General features: G+C 39.7%; 1 protein-coding gene across 4 annotated transcripts in view; it reads right to left on the reverse strand.

Annotated features, from left to right (window-relative positions):
• Nucleotides 1–7953: 7953 nt before the first annotated feature.
• Nucleotides 7954–20656, reverse strand: part of dennd6a (DENN/MADD domain containing 6A) — a 128764-nt gene continuing 116061 nt past the window's right edge. For 3 of the 4 annotated variants that reach the window (XM_087994345.1, XM_043708166.2, XM_043708169.2), the window contains 3 exons: nucleotides 9716–9818; nucleotides 9437–9511; nucleotides 7954–8719 (listed from right to left, as the gene is read on the reverse strand). In XM_087994345.1, the coding sequence (XP_087850471.1) occupies nucleotides 8588–8719; nucleotides 9437–9511; nucleotides 9716–9818 (310 nt within the window). In that variant the 3' untranslated portion in view covers nucleotides 7954–8587. Of the gene's footprint in view, nucleotides 8720–9436; nucleotides 9512–9715; nucleotides 9819–20656 lie in introns of those variants that run through there. The other variant, XR_015759398.1, reaches the window with a different exon arrangement.

The following is a 20656-nucleotide window of genomic DNA, read 5'->3' on the forward strand; positions in this document are numbered from 1 at the left end:
ATGGAATCCATGGATGGAAGATTGGCTTCAGTGGTGGCCTGGGCTGTGCATGCTTTCAATTATGCATCTATAGAAATTGGTGAGAGTGCTTATGGACATGCCAAATTTCCTGAGCCACCTGAGGAAGAAGAGATATTGGTGTGCCTTCTTGATCGTTGCATCTACATGTTTGATCGAATGGTTGAGAAAAAAAACAAGAACAGGTGGATGCAAAGTGAATATTTTTAGTTCAGAGAAATTAATTGAGTTGTGACAAAGAAGAAAAACTGAAGTAATTATATCAAAAAGTGTGCACAGAATAAGAATTTGAGTGTATTCTCAAATGTTTCTATGTTAAAAATGATGTCTTGATGAGGAAATGGAAACCATCATATATTCAGGTTGGTGAGAAATGGACAGAGGTTAATCAAGTTGTGTGACCAGTGGTTTATAGAAAGGAAGTGTTATGGGTAGCACTTGAATTACCAGTAGGAGGTCATTTAGGGGGAAGAAAAACTCTGTCCAAAAAACAACAACATTTTTACTGGTCTGGACTGCATAAGGATGTAGTTGAATTTTATCAGATGTGTTAGGTAATTGGAAACCCTCAGGCAGTAATAAAACCAGCAACTTTAATACCCATTCCTGCATTTGAGGTCTTAATTGATTGCGTACAACCCCTACCTAAAATGAAAGGTCAAAATCAGTATTTGTTGACCATAATGGATGTGTCCACTAGATTTTCAGAGGCCATTCCATTATACAATATCACAGCTAAAAAGATTGTAGAAGAATTACTCAATTTTTTTTACTAGATATGGACTACCCACAGAGATATAATTAGATCAAGGGTCAAATTTTACATCAGAATTATACAGGGAAATTGTGGATAGCTTAGGAATAAAACAATGCAAATCTATTGCATATCATCCAGAATCACAGGGAACGTCAGAAAGATGGCATCAAACGTTAAAGACCATGTTGAGGGCTTATAGTCAAGACTATCCAAAAGACTGGGATAAAAGAATTCCGTATTTTTTGCCCTTGGGGATGCACCAAGTAAATTGACCAAATTCAGTCCATTTGAACTAGTTTTTGGACATGAGGTGAGAACACAACTGAACTTAATTAAGGAGAATTGGGTGAGTCAGAATTCAGACAGCACATATTTGGACTATATGTCAAATTTTAGAGAATGATTAAATAGAGCCATGGAGTTGGCTAGACAGCATTTAAAAATATCACAGCACATGATGAAACAGGATTTTACGAATTTACGAATCACAATTTTACGAATGAAGATAAAGTGTTAGTGTTACCTCCCATGATAGGTGAACCTTGAAAGCAAGATTTAGTGGACCCTAACAAATCAAAAGGATATTGAGTGAACGGAATTATTTGATAAGAAATCTGACTGTATCATGTGAGTATACTCAAAAAATATTTTGATAGGCAAGAAAAGCAAAAGGAGAATGTGCTATTGGTTATAATGCACAGTAAAGATCCAAGTTCAGAGGATTCTGGATTGGAAATTGTCGAATTTAATTTCAGAAATGAGAAAGTTCTCAAAAATTGGGGTAAATTATTGAGTTACCTTCCAGAGGAAAATTGAAATGACTTGCAAGAGTTATTCATATCACATGTTCAGATATGTGGCTTTGAAGTATTATTTTAATTATGCATAATGTAGATATAGGAAAAACTATTCCAAGTAAGCAACATCCTTATAGACTTAACCCTCTAATTTGACACAGGTTCAAAAAGAGATTGAACGCATGCTCCAAAATGGCATAATCGAAGGGAGTTGCAGTAAGTGGAGCTCATCGATAGTAATGGTACCAAAACCGGATGGTACACAATGATTGTGTGTAGACTATCGCAAATTGTAGTCAATGCAATTACAAAGCCTGGTTCATATCCATTGCCATGTTTGGAAGACTGTATTGAGAAGGTGGGACAAGTAACTTATATTTCTACTTTGAATTTACTCAGAGGATACTGACAGGTGCCTTTATCTGTAGACAATTTCGGCATTCGTAACACCGAATGGACTGTATACCAATTTATAGTCATGCCATTTGGTATGAAAAATTCACCAGCTACATTTTAAAGACTAACTAATAAAGTCATTCCTGGATTACCCAATTGGTGGTATACATTGACATTCTGGTGATTTTTAGTCACACACAAAAGGTACATTTGCAGCATTTATTGGAATTATTTGATTGACTTTAGGATAAGCCTGGCTAAGAGTGAATTCACCAATGCTACATCACATTCCTGTTGACCATGGACAGGTGGCCTCACAGAATATGAAAACAAAGATTATTGGGGAAGTTTCCATACCATCGATGAAGAGAGCAGTTCTATGATTCATGGGATTGAATATGTTTTCTCGGAAATTTAACAGTGTGGTTGCTCCACTGACTTATTGAAGTAGTGCAGGAAATTTCCATAGGTGGCAGACTATCAGAGGGCATTTGGCAGCCTGAAAGCTGTGTTAACCACTGCCTTAATGTTAGCCACACCTAATTATGCAAAACCATTCAAAGTGGCTATCGATGTGAGTGATTTGGATTTCAATGCTGTACTCTTACAAGACGACAACAACAAAATAGAAAGACCAATTGGGTATTTCTCCAGGAAATTGAATATTCATCAAAAGAAATATTCCACATTTGGGAGAATTGAGCTTGGTGCTGGCATTACAACATTTCAACACTTATTTTGCCAGTAATGTGTCTGAGACAATTGTAAATACTGATCATAACTCATTAAAGTTTTTGGAGAAATTCAAGGTCAAAAATTCCAGACTGTTTAGAACATATTGCTACAGCCATTCAATTTGAAAATTATGCGCGTGGCAGGATGAGAAAATGTCGATTAGATTCCCTTCAGCCTATCTGGTCCACGCTGACCGTCCGAAGAGTAACCCACCCAGACCCATTTACCCCTGACTAATGCACCTAACTCTATGGGCAATTTAGCATGGCCAGTTCACCTGACCTGCACATCTTTGGACTGTGGGGGAAACCGGAGCACCTGGAGAATGTGCAGACTCCACACAGACTGTCACCTGAGGCTGGAATCGAACCCAGGTACCTGGTGCTGTGAGGCAGCAGTGCTAACCACAGCCACCCTGCTGATTCATTGTTGCATCTTGGATGAAGAAAGATGAAGGCATTCAGTAGCTGGAGCAAATGGACTGAAATGCAATGTAGTAATGAATGTTTGCATGATTAGAGGTCCAAGTAATGTATATGTATTGTATATGTGTATTAATAGAGTAAGACGAAGGGTTTTAAAATTAAGCTATCTTTATTAATGATTTATTTTAAGGACGGAGATGTGCCAATGCTGTTACTTTAAAAATATTATTTTGTTCTGGATTTTGTTTTTGAAGAGAGGTTGTGAAGGCAGAAGTGCCAAAGAGTCTAGGGAGCTAGAAAGCTAAAACGGTTTAACAATGCAAGGGGGGTGGCCAGTTCTCTCAGTTCAGGTTTTTCTAGATTTTTTTAAAGCTGTAGAAGATATTGGGAGTCTAGAAAGGTTGCAAGCTTCAGTGAAGAATTCCTATCTGACTCTCTCTCTGGATGTTATTCTTTCCTGCCTGTAAGAATCTGTTTGAATTGACCTTTTTGCCAAGGCTGCGTTTATGGGATGTTACTATGTTGCATCAGTTAATTAGTTAAGTTGCTGTATTGAGTCGGTTAAGTTTTCCAATAGTTTATCTACATTCCGCTTTTTTTTGTTTCTGTAGTTGTGGGCGGCATGGTGGCACAGTGGTTAGCACTGCTGCCTCACAGAGCCAGAGACCCAGGTTCAATTGCATGTTCTCCCCGTGTCTGCGTGGGTTTCCTCCGGGTGCTCCGGTTTCCTCCCACCATCCAAAGATGTGCACGGTCAGGTGAATTGGCCATACTAAATTGCCTGTAGTGTTAGGTAAGGGGTAAACGTAGGGGTATGGGTGGGTTTCGCTTCGGCGGGTCGGTGTGGACTTGTTGGGCCGAAGGGCTTGTTTCCACACTGTAATCTAATCTAATTTAAATCTAGTGTTTAAATAAAATGCTTAAACCCAAAAAAAACCTGCAGATGCTGGAATCCAAGGTCGACAAGCAGGAAGCTGAGAGAACATAGCAAACCAGGCAGTATCAGGTGGTGGAGTCCAATGTAACCCACCATAAGGAGTGGGGGTGGGTGCATGTAAGGACAGCTGCAGGTAAAGGGGGTGGGGGATGGGGGGCAGGATGGTGGAGACAGGTAGATGATACAACCTGGTTGGTCAATGGGAGGGATGAATTCAGTAGGTGGCTGGGACGAACGGAAGGGGATGGGAAGGGAGGTTATTTGAAATTAGAGAACTCAATGTTGAGTCTTCCGGCCTGTAGGCTGCCCAAGCGGAAGATAAGGTGTTGTTCCTCCAATGTGTGGTTTGATCGCTGTGGCAATGGAGGAAGCCAAGGATGGTCATGTTGGAAAGGGAGTGGGGGAGTGGGAAGGGGAATTAAAATAGACAGTGACTGGGAGATCAGGTCGACCCCTGTGGGCCCAGCTGAGATGCTCGATGAAATGTTCCCTTACTTTACATTTGGTCTCCCTAATGTAGAGAAGACCAAATTCAGGAGCACCAGATACAGTAAACTAGGTTGGAGGAGAGGCGGGTGAACCACTGTCTCAACTGGAAGGACTGTTTAGGGCCTTGATGGAGGTGAGGGAGGTGGTGCACTGGCAAGTTTTGCATCTTTTCCGGTTGCAGAGTAAGGTATCTGGGAGTTCGGAGGTATTGGTGGGGTGAGTGGTGCAAACTAAGGATTGGTGAAGAGAATGGTCCTTGTGGAAGGACCATTGTGGGGAGGAGAAGATGCCTTTGGTGGTGGGGGTCTAGTTGGAGTTGGTGGAAGTGTTGAAGGATGATGGAATAGATGCGGAAACTGGTGGGGTGTTAGGTTATTGCTGAGTGGTTTAGATTAGATTAGATTAGATTAGATTAGATTAGATTAGATTACAGTATGGAAACAGGACTCAAGTGAGCTTTCTTTGCCAGAAGTTTAGATGGGTTATTATTTTGGGATACAGAAAAGGGGAAAGACTGGAACTGGATTCATTGAGAAGAAACTTTTGTACTGAGGTTAACTTGCTGGGATGAACTGTTTTTGAGATAAATTCACAACAGAGAAACTGTAGACTGCCCAAGAGCAAAACGTAAATGAAAGTATTGGAGTAAACAATAGACTCATCGAAAGGTAGGTCAGACAATGTAATTTACAGGACCAAAAAAAAGGGGTTGTAAGAACAGAGCAACAAAGATCATTGGACATCTTTTAGTAAATTTGACCAATTCTTTAATGCATACTTGCAACCAACTAATGTATTTATCCCATACTATTCCAACTGTTACAAGAGAATCCAGAATCTGTTCTTCCCCAGTGTTTCAATAAATATTAGCTCAGTTAGCTGTATAGCTGGTTACAGTTTCTGGTTTCCAGCATCTGCAATCATTGTTTTTACCTAGCTGGTTACAGTGCAAGGTGATGCCAACAATGTGGGTTCAGTCAGTTGAAATTACCAGGAAGGATTCTCCTCAACTTCTCCTCCTCACTTGAGAGATAAACAACCACCTGTAATCTCTCTCTAATTAGAGAACAGCCCTACAGTCCAGTAGAGTTATGATGACTTTGTCCTTTACATTTTATAGACACTGCATTGTATCTGTCAAGGATTCCACATGCAAGATTCCTGATTGTGTCTTGGAGTGTCATGTAATGCACTACAAATAACAGTGGTGAGGATTGAAGTTTATCAGACCAATCCTACATGGCTATTTATGTATTTTAGCTCAGTTTCCTCTATGGGCTAGACATTGAGGCATAAAGAAATGATTTACCCACACCCATAAGCAAATTTTCAATCTGATATTCAAAGCAACACAGTTTGTTGAACTCCATTAGTGAGCAGGAGTGGGTCAGAAGCCTCTCCATTATTCAGACATGTGCAAACCTGCTGTAGTGAAAATGTTAATTCATTGTGATGAATTTCTCAAAGCAGCAGAAACCAAACACTCTTACAGCTGACTGTGTCAAAGGTCAAAATCAGGTGAAGATTCTTCTGAATTAGGAGCAGGAGTAGGCCCCTCTTAAAACATTGCTTAAAACCTACCGCTTTGACCAAACATTTATAGAGTCAGTGTGAAAAGTTGCCCCTTAGGTCCCTTTTTTATATCTTTCCCCTCTCTTATCTAATTGAAAATCTTTTTATTGATCAGTATATGCTATGATGAAATGCCTTGGGACATTTTTGTTATGTTACAAACACTCTACAATTCCAGGACATTGCTGTTGACTTAACATTTCCAAAGGGCAGCAACTCTTAATAATACATTGGGTTGTCAATTTACACTTATTCCCTTATGTTATGTTCCAGAAACCTCCTATCCAAAGATATTACTCATTGGGTCAAACATTCAAATTATTTTAAATGAATCTTCAAAGGAAGTGCTCTTGTTTTTTGTGAACCTATATCTTGAGAACATTAGCTTGGACTTTCCATTCCAATGACTTCACCATTTCTGCACCACCATCCCCAGCCATAGCGTAGAAATCAATGTTCTCTTCTTGGCACTTTTGGAGCAGTCTCATTGCAAACACTATATCAGTGATTCCTTGACCTTTCATTTGAAATCGCCATGACTATATGATAGTAAGTCCTGTTTAAGATGTTGCACTAACTAGAGGACATAGGTTTAGGGTGAGAGGAGAAAATACAAGAGAGACCTAAGAGGCAACTTTTTCACACAGAGGATGATGAATGTGTGGAATGAGCTGCCAGAGGAAGTGGTGGAGGCTAGTACAATTGCAACATTTAAAAGGCATCTGGATGGGTATATTAATAGAAAGAGTTGAGGGATATGGGCCAGGTGCTAGCAAGTGGGACTAAGTTAGATTGGGATATCTGGTCGGCATGGATGAGTTGGACTGAAGGGTCTGTTTCCGTGCCGTACATCTCTATGATTCTGGACCAGCGCTTAAGTCTCTGATGGTTTTGTCGACACACCATATTTGTACTTGAAAAGATGTTCTGTCATGAAGTTTTGACTTTTGAAATGTGAAAGGCAATATAAGTTAGCGAGTTTTGAGAAGATTTGTAGCTCAGGTGGAGGTTCTGGATTGAGGTTTGCTGCAAGGTTTGTTTTCAGACATTTCGTCACCCTACTAGGTAACATCAGTGAGCCTCCAGATGAAGCACTGGTGGTATGGCCTGCTTTCTATTGATGTATTTAGGTTTCCTTGGGTTGGTGATGTCATTTCCTGTTCTTTTTCTCAGGGGTGGTAAATGGGATCCAAGTGTGTTTGTTGATAGAGTTCCAGTTGGAATGCCATTCTTCTCGTGCATGTCTGTGTTTGGCTTGTTCTAGAATGGATGTGTTGACCCAGTCAAAGTGGTGTCCTTCCTCATCTGTATGTAAGGATACTAGTGAGAGTGGGTCATGTCTTTTTATGGCTATGTCCTTTTATGAAGTTCATATATCCTGGTGGCTAGTTTTCTGCCTGTTTGTCCAATGTAGTGTTTGTTACAGTTCTTGCAAGGTATTTTGTAAATGACATTAGTTTTGCTTGTTGTCTGTTATAGGGTCTTTAAAGTTCATTAGTTGCTGTTTTAGTGTGTTGGGGGGTTGTGGGCTACCATGATGCCAAAAGGTCTGAGTAAACTGGTAGTCATTTCCGAGATGTCTTTGATATTGGGGAGTGGCTAGGGTTTCTGGACATGTTTTGTCTGCTTGTTTGGGCTTGATGCTGAGAAATCAGCGGACTCTGTTCATTGGTTACCCATTCTTTTTGAATATACTGTATAGGTGATTTTCCTCTGCTCTTCATAGTTCCTCTGTGCTGCAGTGTGTGGTGACTCATTGAAATAGTGTTCTAACGCAACTTTGTTTATGGCTATACAAGTAGTAATAATTCTTAAAACAAAAGACTGTTAAGTAAAATAGTGCAAAGTTTATTAGAAATTTTGTATTGTTATTAACATGGTGCTTTGGTAAAAAAAAATTCGAAGCTCGATCATATTTCTACTTATTTAAATGTGTTTTTGAATATCCGTTCTCAAAAGTTATATCACAGTTACTTATTTAAATACAAATACACTTAATCCTACAAATTACTGTTAGTTTAGGAACATATACGAGAATAGATATTTTATATAAAAGTGTAACCAAATTAAAATATGCATCTAAGCAAAATACCAGTACTGGTATTTGCACAGCTTTTATTTATCGATACATAATATGCAGTACAAATATTAGTAGTAAAACTCACACTGTTATTTTTCCACTGGTATTGCAATTCCTGTACCAATTTCATTAATGGTAGTGACCAGCATCTTCCTGTGAAACTTGATTGTTAATATAATCGCATATTTTATACACAATACGCTCATCTTAAACAGTGATTTAATAACTTTGTCTGTGTCTTCACCTTGGCATGTAGTCACACACTGAAAAAAATCTTCTCAAAAGATATGATAATTTTCTTCCCCTGTTATTTTTCAATACTGTTTGAGTTTTTTTTGTACTGTTTTTAGTTAAATGCTCTTCAGGAGAAGGGTGCAAAGATCATGTTGTGCCATTTTTTAGCAAGATGCTCTGCAGGTCTTCTGGCAGTGATAAAATGATTGCTTCAATGTGCATTTGCAGTTTCTCCAATGTGTTTTGTTTTATTGGAAGGCAATGTTGCTTGGCTTGCACCTGAATAGACAGAATATGTTTAATTTACCTAGAAGTTTTTTTTAAAAATTATACAGGTTTCATCAATGAAAGTTACATTAATGTAACTCCCATAAAGTTAAACATTCCATAGTAAATATGAAAGCATTAGTGTAGTGTAAAATAATTTTTTTGTTTCATGTCATCCCACATACTTTGTCTCAAGAATTTCATATAACAATTGATCTGTTCCAGCTTTAATCTTCGACATAGAACTTTAATGTAAGAATGGGCCAAAGCTGTCACAATATCAGTAACAATGAAAGAGAGGAAGCCCTTTTAAGTGTTCAAATCAGTTTTGAAGGCCTCAAGACAGCATGGCAGCCCTAGTGCTCAAAATAATTCTGACTGCCATGTCTGTGAAGCTGCACTCTCTAACACAAGAGTGGCTTCATTGTTCTCAACAACAGGAGATTAATTCTAATTCTTCCTAGAATATTTCCTACCTGTACAAAACATATGCTTGATATGGAAAGATTTTGGTTCTAAATCAATTTATCCCGGAAATTGCTTGGCCTTAACAGTTTGTAGTTGCATTTTCCATATTTTTATTAGCAGACAATCTGTGTCCACATTTTCCAACAACAAAAATGCTATATTCTGCACCAAATACCCAAATTCCAGAGTCTGACTGGGCATCAAGTCAACTTTATTGGTATTCTGCAATTAACATTTTCAGAAATTATTTTTTATACTTACCAACTTCTCTTTCAATTTCAATACCAAATCCACCACCTCAACTTCTGTGTGCTTCTGAATCCACATCAGTAAATCCTAACAAAAAACAGGGTTAAATCCAAATTAAACAAAGTACTTCAACAATGATTGTTTTTCACAAGTTACGTGCATATACTAGGTCCTTGGGTGATATTTCATGATCATAAGAGTCCAATTTTGTAAATTATTTAGAAGAATTAAGGCATTAATTTTACAAGGCACAAAATTCAGCATATATGGAGGCTACTTTGTTCTACTCACTGCATCACATAAGGCCTCTAGGTGCAATGCCTCCAATTTTTGTGTCATTTCTTTCCACCTTGACCGGAACCAACCATCAAAGTTTGGTGATTTCAGGAACTGTCTTAATGAAATGGAAAATAAACAGGAACATCATAACTCCATGTGAGTATTATTGCAAATGTAATCATATAGTGGATCTTTCTGCCAGCTAAAACTTGACAGAATTATGAAATTAAAGTGACGCTGGAGTACACAACCTTAACAACACATACTGGTAGACTTTGTAGCTTTCCATCCAGTTGGAACTTCTGTAGTCCATTTGTTCCCTGTATCCCATTCAATGTAGTCATAACTAATCTTTGATCTTGTCTGCAATACTTTTGATTAACACAATTTTTTTTCATTCAGGTTTAAAATTAACAATTGGACAAGGCTTCCAAATTGCATTTAGATGAATTTCCTAATTTCACCACTTGTTCTAATCTTTTGAGTATGTCCCCATGCCAGATGCAACCAAATTCTCTACCCAAAGCATTTGTTTATATTAATATCTTGAAAATTGAGATCAAATCATCCTTAACATTTCAGTTTTATGGAATTTAATCCTAGTTTGTGTCATCTCTTTGGACTTTCATTGTTTTCATCTTTCACCACTTAGTACTCTGATTTTTTTTGACTAAAGTCAGTGATTTCACATCACCACATTGACATTTATTCGCTACAATTTTGTCGATTATACAGACATACATTACGGAAACAGACCCTTTGGTCCAAACCAATCCCATCTGCCTGCATTTAACCCACATCTTTCTAAACCTTTCTTATTCATGTACCTGTCCAAACTTTACTTTAAATATTGTAACTGTATTTGCAGCTACCACTTCTTCTGACAGTTCATTTCACATACAAATCACCCTCTATATGAAAAATCTCCCCCTCAGGTCCCTTTTAAACTTTTCCTCTCTCACTTAAAATTATGCCCTTTCCTAAGGAAAAGACCTTTGCTATTCATCTTATCTATGCCCCTCATGATTTTATAAACCTCTATAAGGTCACCCCTCAATCTCCCAACTGAGAAAATTCCCAGCCTGTCTAACCTCTTCTTATAACTCAAATCCTCCAGTCCTGGTAACATCTTTATACTTCTTTTCTGCACCTTCTAATTTAATAATACCTTACTATAGTAGTGCGACCAGAACTATATACAGTACTCCAAAAGTGATCTTACCAACATCATGTACAACCTCAACATGACGTCCCAATCCTAAACTCAATAGTCTGTGCATTGAAGGCAAAAGTGTCAAATGTTTTCTTTCCTACTGTCCACCTGTGACGCAACTTTCAATGGATTATGTACCTGAACCCCAGGTCTCTAATACAGCACCCCCAGGGCCCTACTGTTAACTGTGTAAGTCTTGCCCTTGTACGTCTTATCAAAATGCAATACCTTGTATTTAAATTAAACTTCATCTGCCACTCTTTGGCCCACTGGTCCAACTGATCAAGATCCTGTTGTAATCTTCATCACTGTCTACTATACCACCAATTTTGATGTCATTCACGAACGTATGGACCATGCTTCCTATATTATCATCCAAACTGTTTACATAAATGACAAACAACAGTGGATGCAGCACCAATCCCTGCAAAATGTCACTGGTCACAGGCATCCGGTCCAAATTAGCTTAGAGTCATATGAGATGTACAGCATGGAAACAGACCCTTCGGTCCAACCCGTCCATGCCGACCAGATATCCCAACCCAATCTAGTCCCACCTGCCAGCACCCAGCCCATATCCCTCTAAAACCTTCCTATTCATATACCCATCCAAATGCCTCTTAAATGTTGCCATTGTACCAACCTCCACCACTTCCTCCGGCAGCTCATTCCATACACGTACCACCCTCTGTTTAAAAAGTTGCTCCTTAGGTCTCTTTTATATCTTTCCCCTCTCACCCTGAACCTATGCCCACTAGTTCTAGACTCCCCGACCACAGGGAAAAGACTTTGCCTATTTAACTTATCCATGCCCCTCAATTTTGTAAACCTCTGTAAGATCACCCCTCAGCCTCAGACGCTCCAGGGAAAACAGTCCCAGCCTGTTCAGCCTCTCCCTATAGCTCAAATTCTCCAGTCCTGGCAGCATCCTTGTAAATCTTTTCTGAACCCTTTCAAGTTTCACAACATTTTTCTGATAGGAAGGAGACCAGAATTGCCCACAATATTCCAAGTGGCCTAACCAATGTCCTGTACAGCCGCAACATGACCTCCCAACTCCTGTACTCAATACTCTGACCAATAAAGGAAAGCATACCAAACGACTCCTTCACTATCGTATCTATCTGCGACTCCACTTGTAAGGAGCTATGAACCTGCACTCCAAGGTCTCTTTGTTCAGCATCACTCCCTAGGACCTTACCATTTTGTGTATAAGTCCTGCTAAGATTTGTTTCCCGAAATGAAGCACCTCGCATTTATCTGAATTAAACTCCATCTGCCACTTCTCAGCCCATTGGCCCATCTGGTCAAGATCCTGTTGTAATCTGAGGTAACCCTCTTCGCTGTCCACTACACCTCCAATTTTGGTGTCATCTGCAAACTTACTAACTGTACCTCTTATGCTCGCATCCAAATCATTTATGTAAATGACAAAAAGTAGAGGGCCCAGCACCGATCCTTGTGGCACTCCACTGGTCACAGGCCTCCAGTCTTAAAAACAACCCTCCACCACCACCCTCTGTCTTCTACCTTTGAGCCAGTTCTGTACCCAAATGGCTAGTTCTCCCTGTATTCCATGAGATCTAACCTTGCTAATCAGTCTCCCATGGGGAACCTTGTCGAATGCCTTACTGAAGTCCATATAGATCACATTTACTGCTCTGCCATCTACACTGCTCACAGCATCACCCATCTGTGGATATTTACTTTCTATCTCATCACCTAAGTTGTTAACAAGTAAGGTGAATAATTAAAAAATCATTGGTGAGAGTTTGCCTTCAATAATGCATTTTACCTAATGTGGCTGAACCTATGTTATCTTTGGTATTGAAGAATCCAATAGACATTCATTATGACTATTATGTACATCCTCAGGCACAAAGGTCTGAGCTAATATTATGCTATTACTTTTCAGCATAAGAGCATACCTCAAGTGAATCAAGACAAGATGGAGTATGAAATCTATCTTTCTTCAGGATACACAGTATAATGCAGTGAGCATGTCTCAGACTTACTGACTGAGAGACATTATACATCAGTTGCAACACAGACCTCTGTGGGACACCATTACTTACATTCTGCAAAAGTACCTGCTCAATATTCATCTCCACCTATTGCCCTTCAGCCGATTTCCTAAACAGGTCACCAACTGGCTTCAAATCCATGAGCTTCAATTTTGTAATGAAGGAACTTTTATCAGATGCATTCTAGAAGTCCATGTACATAAGATCCATGGATTCAACATTGTCCAGTATCTTAGTTACTTATTTAAAAAATTCAAGTTTCTCAGGCAGAACCTATATTTACAAATCCCCTGATCAGCTGAAAATTTAAGATTTACTTCAAGATGCTTTCAAGCAACAGATATCATAACACTTCCATAATTCTCTGGTTTCCCTCTCACATTTTTTTCAATACCAGAATGACATTCATAACTTTCCAATCTGAAAGAACAATATTCAAATCAAAAGAATGTTGGAAGATTACGGTTAAGGCATATGCAAGTTTCTCACCCACTTCCTTTAAAACTGATTCTGGGGATTTGCTATTTGTTTTTTCAGTACTTTTATTTTACTTACATTGTATAACTACAAGTAGTTTCCCTGGGTATGCAATCCTTCTGTAAATAGAAACTCAATATCTATTCAAAAGGTGCCCACCATGAATTTTTCTAATTTTTATTTACGATCAGTTTTCAAGGGGCCACCGTTGTTCCTCATTCCCAATGTAATTACAAAACATTTCTGTTGAATTTTATCCTTTGCAGGTTTCATTTTAATGTTTCCTTTCGATACCCTTAATATCTATTTTGTCACCTTTTGTGATTTTTGTATCCTGCCCAACCGGATCATTATTTTACTTGTTGGTGTCATTTTCCTTTAATTTTGTGGTGTCTTTTACCCTTTTGTAATTCATGGTACTCTTTTCAAAAAGGGAGTTCTTTCTCCTTAAGCGTATAACCTGGTTCTATATAATATTTAATTATCTTGAAGACCTCTCATGGATCTTCTGATCAAGTTACCCAATAACAGATTTTCCCAAATTACTGTGGCCAATCCCTAACACATCCTGTTGATGTAGCTTTGAACTAAATCTAAAATCTTACACAAACTGTTTTTCTTCCTTCCATACACAACATTGAACTTGCTTATACAATGATCACCATTAGAAAATGTTCACCTACTCCAAGAACATTAACTAAATCAAGCTCATTACTGATTACTGAACAGAATATGGGTTAGTTGGCTTGTTGATTCTAGTTTGTCAAACAATTTCCCAATCATGAAATACTGTCACATCCGAAATACTAAACGATCTCCCTACAGTGAAGATAAATGTGGAAATAAATGTCATTACAGATAATTCCATGGTTTGTGCAGAAAGCTACACTGAGAGGCATTGTTGTAGGGTGTGACTGGAGAAAATAAATGGTCAAAAAAGGTTAAAACCAGTAAATTTACTTTTTCTCATTGGTATAGTAAATGCAAATAATTTTAACCATCATTAAAGTTTATTTTTACTATTGAGCCGTGTCTGTTTCTCTGCTGCCAATACCCTCAACTCTTATCTTTATCCTCATGCCCTTGTTATCTGTAGGTGTAATCATTAAAAGCATTCTTGGCTAAGCTCCCAAGTTGTACTTTCTGTATACATGAGGTCATCCAAAACTCCACTGCTTGGATCTTGTATGAGATTCCATTCATCCATCACAGTTCAATGCTCAGTGACTTGTAATGGCTCCCACTGGAGCAACATTTGGATTTTAAAATCCTCATTCCTGTCCTAATATATCGTTAGGAGCTGTGGTGTGCTATTTTTGACAGCACTCTATTAAGCTTTGGTATGTTTAACCACATTAAAGGCAATACATAAAATAAAGTTAATGCTTCTCAAGTTCAACTTCTACTTTCAGAATTAAAAATGGAGACAACAATTATGTAAAGCAAAACCTCCCATGAGGCAAATAAAATTTAAAGAATATCACTTAAAAATCTTGGACTTATTTGTTTTTGAAGACTGAATTGTAAAACATGAATAATATACCTTGGTCTTTTCAAAAATTTGCATCATTGAATTAGTCTCACTTCTATTCTGCATTTCTTCAGAGCGGTTGATTTCTTCCTTCTATCACCCCATGCCTGATACCAGCACACAAACAGAGAACCAGAGATCTAATACTCTTCAAATGTGGTATTTCTCATTTAATTCAGAGAAGATTTTTGAACTTGCTAAACAATATTTTATTCAATTCTATTATCATTGATGTGACTAAAAATAGAAGAGGTATCAATTTGGTACTCATCCTGATTTCATGATCCAGAACTTGAGAGTCCCTGATTTTTCATCCTTTTCACCACACTATCTCATCCTCCAGTCAACCAAATAATTGGAATGCTCCCTATTTTTTAAAATTCACTCATGGAATGTGGGGGTCGCTGGCTTATCTGCCCCAGTTGCGCTTGAGAAGGTGGTGGTGAGCTGCCTTATAAAGCTGCTGCATTGGAATTCTAGGATTTTGACCCAGCTACAGTGAAGGAATGGTGATATATTTCCAAGACTAGATGGTGAGTGGTTTGGAGGGGTAATTCCAGGTGGTGGTGTTCCCAAGTATCTGCTGCTCTTGTTAAGCTATGTGGAAGTGCTCATGACTTTGAAAGATTCTGTTGAATGATTTTTGGTGAATTTCTGCAATGTGTCTTGTAGATAGAACATGCTGCTGCTTCTGAGCTTTGGTGCTGGAGCAAGTGAATGCTTGTGGGTATAATTCGAGCAGGCTGCTATGTCCTGGATGGTGTCAAGTTTCTTGTGTTGTTCATGCTGTATTCATCCAGGCAAATGGGGAGTATTCCATCACTGTCTTGAATTGTGCTTTGTAAATGATGGATAGGATTTGGCATGTCAGGAGAGGAGTTACTTGCCACAGTATTCCTAGCTTCTGACCTGCTCGTGTAGCCACTGTATTTGTATGATGAGTTCAACTGTGTTTCATCTCCAGGATATTGATTGCAGTGGATTCACTGATGGTAACACCATTTGAATGTCAAGAGATGGTGGTCAGATTGGCTCTTATTACAAATGTCTGGCATTTGTGTGGTGTGAATGTTACTTGACGCTTATCAACCCAAGCCTGGATATTGTCCAGATCTTGTTGCATAATCTGCACATAGAAGGGGCTAATTTGTTTTGCTCAAATGCCACAGAGGAGGAATTCCTGGAGCGTATACAGGATGGTTTTCTTGACCAATATGTGAAGGAACTCCCAACTGGACAGCGGGTCATCTTAAATTGGGTACTGTGTAATGAGAAGGGAATCATTGTTAATCTAGCTGTGCAAGAACCCTTGGGGATGAGTGACCATTGCATGATAGAATTTTTTTAAAAACAAGATGGAGAGTGAGGTAGTTGATTTAGAGACTAGGGCGCTGAATCTTAATAAAGGAAACTATGAAGATATGAGGTGTGAGCTGGCCTCGATAGATTTGGGTAAGTTACTTAAAGGGCTGCCAGTGGATAGGTAATGACAAACCTTCAAAGAATGCATGTGGGAACTGCAACAACTATTTATTCCTTTCTGCAACAAAAGCCAAATGGGTCGGCCAAACCATGGCTTACAAAGGAAATTAGATTTAGTATCCAGTCCAAAGGAAGAAGCAAACAGATTGGCCAAGAAAAATAATAGTTCTGAGGATTGGGAGCAGTTTAGATTTCAGCAAAGAAGGACCAAGGGGAAAATACAGTACGAAAGTAAGCTTGCAGAGAACATAAAGACTGACTCTAAGAGCTTCTATATATACGGGAAGACAAACATAGGTCCCCAACAGACAAGCAGGGGATTGTATAATAGGGCACAAAGAAATGGCTGAGCAACTGAATACATGCTTTCGTTCTATCTTCACAAAAGAGGACACACATCAGATACCAGAAATGTTGGAGAATGCAAGATTTAGTGAAAGGGAAGAACTAAGGAAGATTAATATTAGTAGAGAAATGGTGCTGGGAAAATTGAGGGGATTGAAGGCTGATAAATCTCCAGGGCCTGATTAATCTACATCCCAGAATACGTGAGGAAGTGGCTCTAGAAATAGTGGATCCATTAGCGGTCATCTTCCAGGATTCTATAGACTTAGGTAGAGTCCCTGCAGATTGCATGGTAGCTAATGCCACTCCAATATTCAAAAAGAGAGGTAGAGAGAAACCAGGGAATTAGAGACCAGTCAGCCTAAAATTGGTAGTGGGGAAAATTCTCAAATCCATTATCAAGGACTTTATAGCGGAGCATTGTGAAAGCAGTGGCAGGATCAGAAAGAGTCAGCATGAAGTTATGAGGGGGAAATCATGCTTGGCAAATCTGTTCGAATTCTATGAAGATGTAACTAGTAGAGTTGACAAGGGGGAGCCAGTCGATGTGGTATATTTGGACTTTAAGAAAGAGTTTGACAAAATCACACATAAGCGCATGGGACTGGGGGAAGTGTATTGAGAAGAATAGAAGACTGGTTGGCAGAGAGGAAACAAAGAGTAGGAATTAATGGGTCCTTTTCAAATTGGCAGGCAGTAACTAGTGGGGTGCCACAGGGATCAGTGCAGGGACCCCAATTTTCACAACATATATTAATGATTTGGATGAGGGAACAAAATGTAACATCTCAAAGTTTGCAGATGATACCAAATTGGATGGGAAGGTGAACTGTGGCGAGGATACAGAAATTCTTCAGCACGATCTGGAAAGGTTGGGTGAATGGGCAAATCAATGGTAGATGCAGCATTATTTGGATAAATGTGAGGTTATTCACTTTGGAAGCAAATACAAAAGGCAGATTACTACCTGAATGGCTATAAATTGGGAGAGAGAAGTGTGCAGTGGGACTGTGGTGTTCTTGTGCACCAGTCGCTGAAGGTAAGCATACAGGTGCAACAGGTGGTAAAGAAGGCAAATGGTATTCTGGCCTTTGTGAGAGAGGTTTCAAGTACAGGAGCATGCATGTGTCGTTGCAGTTATACAGGGCCTTGGTGAGGCCACACCTAAAATATCGTGTTCAATTTTGGTCTCCTTTTCTGAGGAAGGATGCTCTTACTCTTGAGGGAGTGCAGCAAGCCTTACGGGCTAATTCCGGGGATGGCAGGACTAACATTTGAGGACACAATGGCTAGGTTAGGATTGTTTTCGCTGGACTTCGGATGAATGAGCAGAGATCTCATAGAGACTTATAAAATTCTAACAGGACTAGACAGGGTAGATGCAGGGAAGATGTTCCTGATGGTGGGTGCATCCAGAATGAGGGATCATAGAGGATTCAGGGTAGACCATTTAGAGTGGAGATAAGGAGACATTTCTTCACGCAACGAGTGGTGAGCCTATGGAATTCATTACTACAGCAAGTAGTTGATGCCAAAACATTGATGTATTGAAGAGGCGGTTAGATGTAGCACTTGGGGGAAGTTGAATCAAAGGTTATGGGGAGAAAGCAGGATTAAGCTATTAGGCAGAAGTTGGATGGTCAGCCAGAAGGGCCAAATGGCCTCCTCCTGCTCCTATCTTCTATGTTTCATGCATTTGTATATGGACTGCTTCAGTATGTGAGGAGTCACAAATGGGGCTGATCATTAGTGAATGTCCCCACTTCTGACCTTATGATGCAGGGAAAATCATTAATGTAGCAGCTGAAGATGGTTGGACCGAGCACATTACCCTGAGCTACTCCTGCAGAGACATCCTGGAACTGAGATGATTGACGACCAACAACCATAACCATTTTCCCAAGTGCCAGGTATAACTCCAGCCAACATAGAGTTTGTCACCTGATTCCCATTAATTCCAGTTTTGCTAAGGCTCCTTGATACCAGCTCTTTTGTCCATGTGTAAACCAAAGCTGTAATGAGCTCAGGAGCGGAGTGGCCCTGGCGGAACCCAAACTGGTTGCCACTGAGCAGGTTATTGCTGGAGTAGATGCTGCTTGATAGCACTGTTGATGACATCTACCATCACTTTCCTGGTGATCGAGAGTCGAATGATGGGTGGTAACTGGCCAGGCTGAATTTGTCCTTTGTTTTGTCCAGAGAAATACCTTGGTAATTTTCCACATTCTTGGGTAGATGCCAGTGTTATAACTGTACTGGAGTAGCTTGGCTAGGAGTGCAACAGGTTCCGGAGCAGACACCTTCAATACTATAGGCCAAATTGTTATCAGGGCCCTAAGCCTTGACAATATTCAGTGCCTGTAATAGTTTGTTGATACATTGCATGGTTGAGGAGCTGGTGTATGGGAGAAGGATGCACATTTTTGGATCATTGGAACCTCTTCTGGGGTAGAAGTGACCTGAACTTGAATTGGAAGGAGACTAAGATACTGGCAGGGAGATTTGCTAGAACTACTTGGAAGGATTTAAACTAATAAGGTGCGGGGAACCCAGGGAGATAATGAGGAAAGAGGTCAATCTGAGACTGGTACAGTTGAGAAAAGAAGTGAGTCAAACAGTCGGAGACAAAGCAGAGAACAAGGTAGGACTGATAAATTAAACTGCATTTATTTCAATGCAATAGGCCTAACAGGGAAGGCAGATGAACTTAGGGCATGATGAGGAACATGGGACTGGGATATCATAGCGATTACAGAAACATGGCTCAGGGATGGGCAGGACTGGCAGCTTAATGTTGCAGGATACAAATGCTACAGGAAGGATAGAAAGGAAGGCGAGAAAGGAGTGGGAGTAGCATTTTTAATAAGGGATAGCATTATAGCTGTACTTAGGAAGGATATTCCCAGAAATACATCCAGGGAAGTTATTTGGGTCGAAATGAGAAATAAGAAAGGGATGATCACCTTATTGGGATTGTATTATAGTCCCCTTATAGTCAGCGGGAAACTGAGAAACAAACTTGTAAGGAGATCTCAGCTATCTGTAAGAATAATAGGGTGGTTACGGTCAGGGACTTTAACTTTCCAAACATAGACTAGGACTGGCATAGTGTTAAGGGTTTAGATGGCGAGGAATTTGTTAAATGTGTACCAGAAAATTTTCTGATCCAGTATGTGGATTTACCTATTGAGGGCAGATGTTCACAGGTAAAGGGATGGCTGGAAAACCGGAAGCTTTCAGAATTGAGATAACAAGAGTCCAGAGACAGTATATTCCTATTTAGATTAGATTAGGTTCCCTACAGTGTGGAAACAGGCCCATCAGCCCAACAAGGCAGGTGGGACTAGATTGGGTTGGAATATATAGTCGGCATGGACGAGTTGGACCGAAGGGTCTGTTTCCGTGCTGTACATCTCTATGACTATGATTCTAAGTCCACACCGACCCTCCAAAGAGTAACCCACCAGACCCATTTCCCTCTGATTAATGCACCTAACACTATCGGCAATTTAGCATAGGCAATCCACCTGACCTGTATATCTTTGGACTGTGGGAAGAAACCAGAGCATCAGGAAGAAATCCACGCAGACACAGGGAGAATGTGCAAACTCCACACAGACAGTCACCAGAGGGTGGAATCGAACCCGGGTCCCTGGTGCTGTGAGGCTGCAGTGCTAATTACTGAGCCACCGTGCCACCTGGTAGGTGTAGGGAATGCTGAATGACAAGAGAAATTGAGGGTTTGGATAAGAAAATGAAGGAAGCATATGTCAGGTATAGACTGCATAGATCGAGTGAATCCTCAGAAGAGTATAAAGGCAGTAGGAGTATACTTAAGAGGGAAATCAGGAGGGCAAAAAGGGGACATGAGATAGCTTTTG

Source organism: Chiloscyllium plagiosum, unplaced genomic scaffold, assembly GCF_037043375.1.
Source record: "Chiloscyllium plagiosum isolate Xiang-an unplaced genomic scaffold, Cpla_swu_hap1 HiC_scaffold_14, whole genome shotgun sequence".
Lineage (NCBI taxonomy): Eukaryota > Metazoa > Chordata > Chondrichthyes > Orectolobiformes > Hemiscylliidae > Chiloscyllium > Chiloscyllium plagiosum.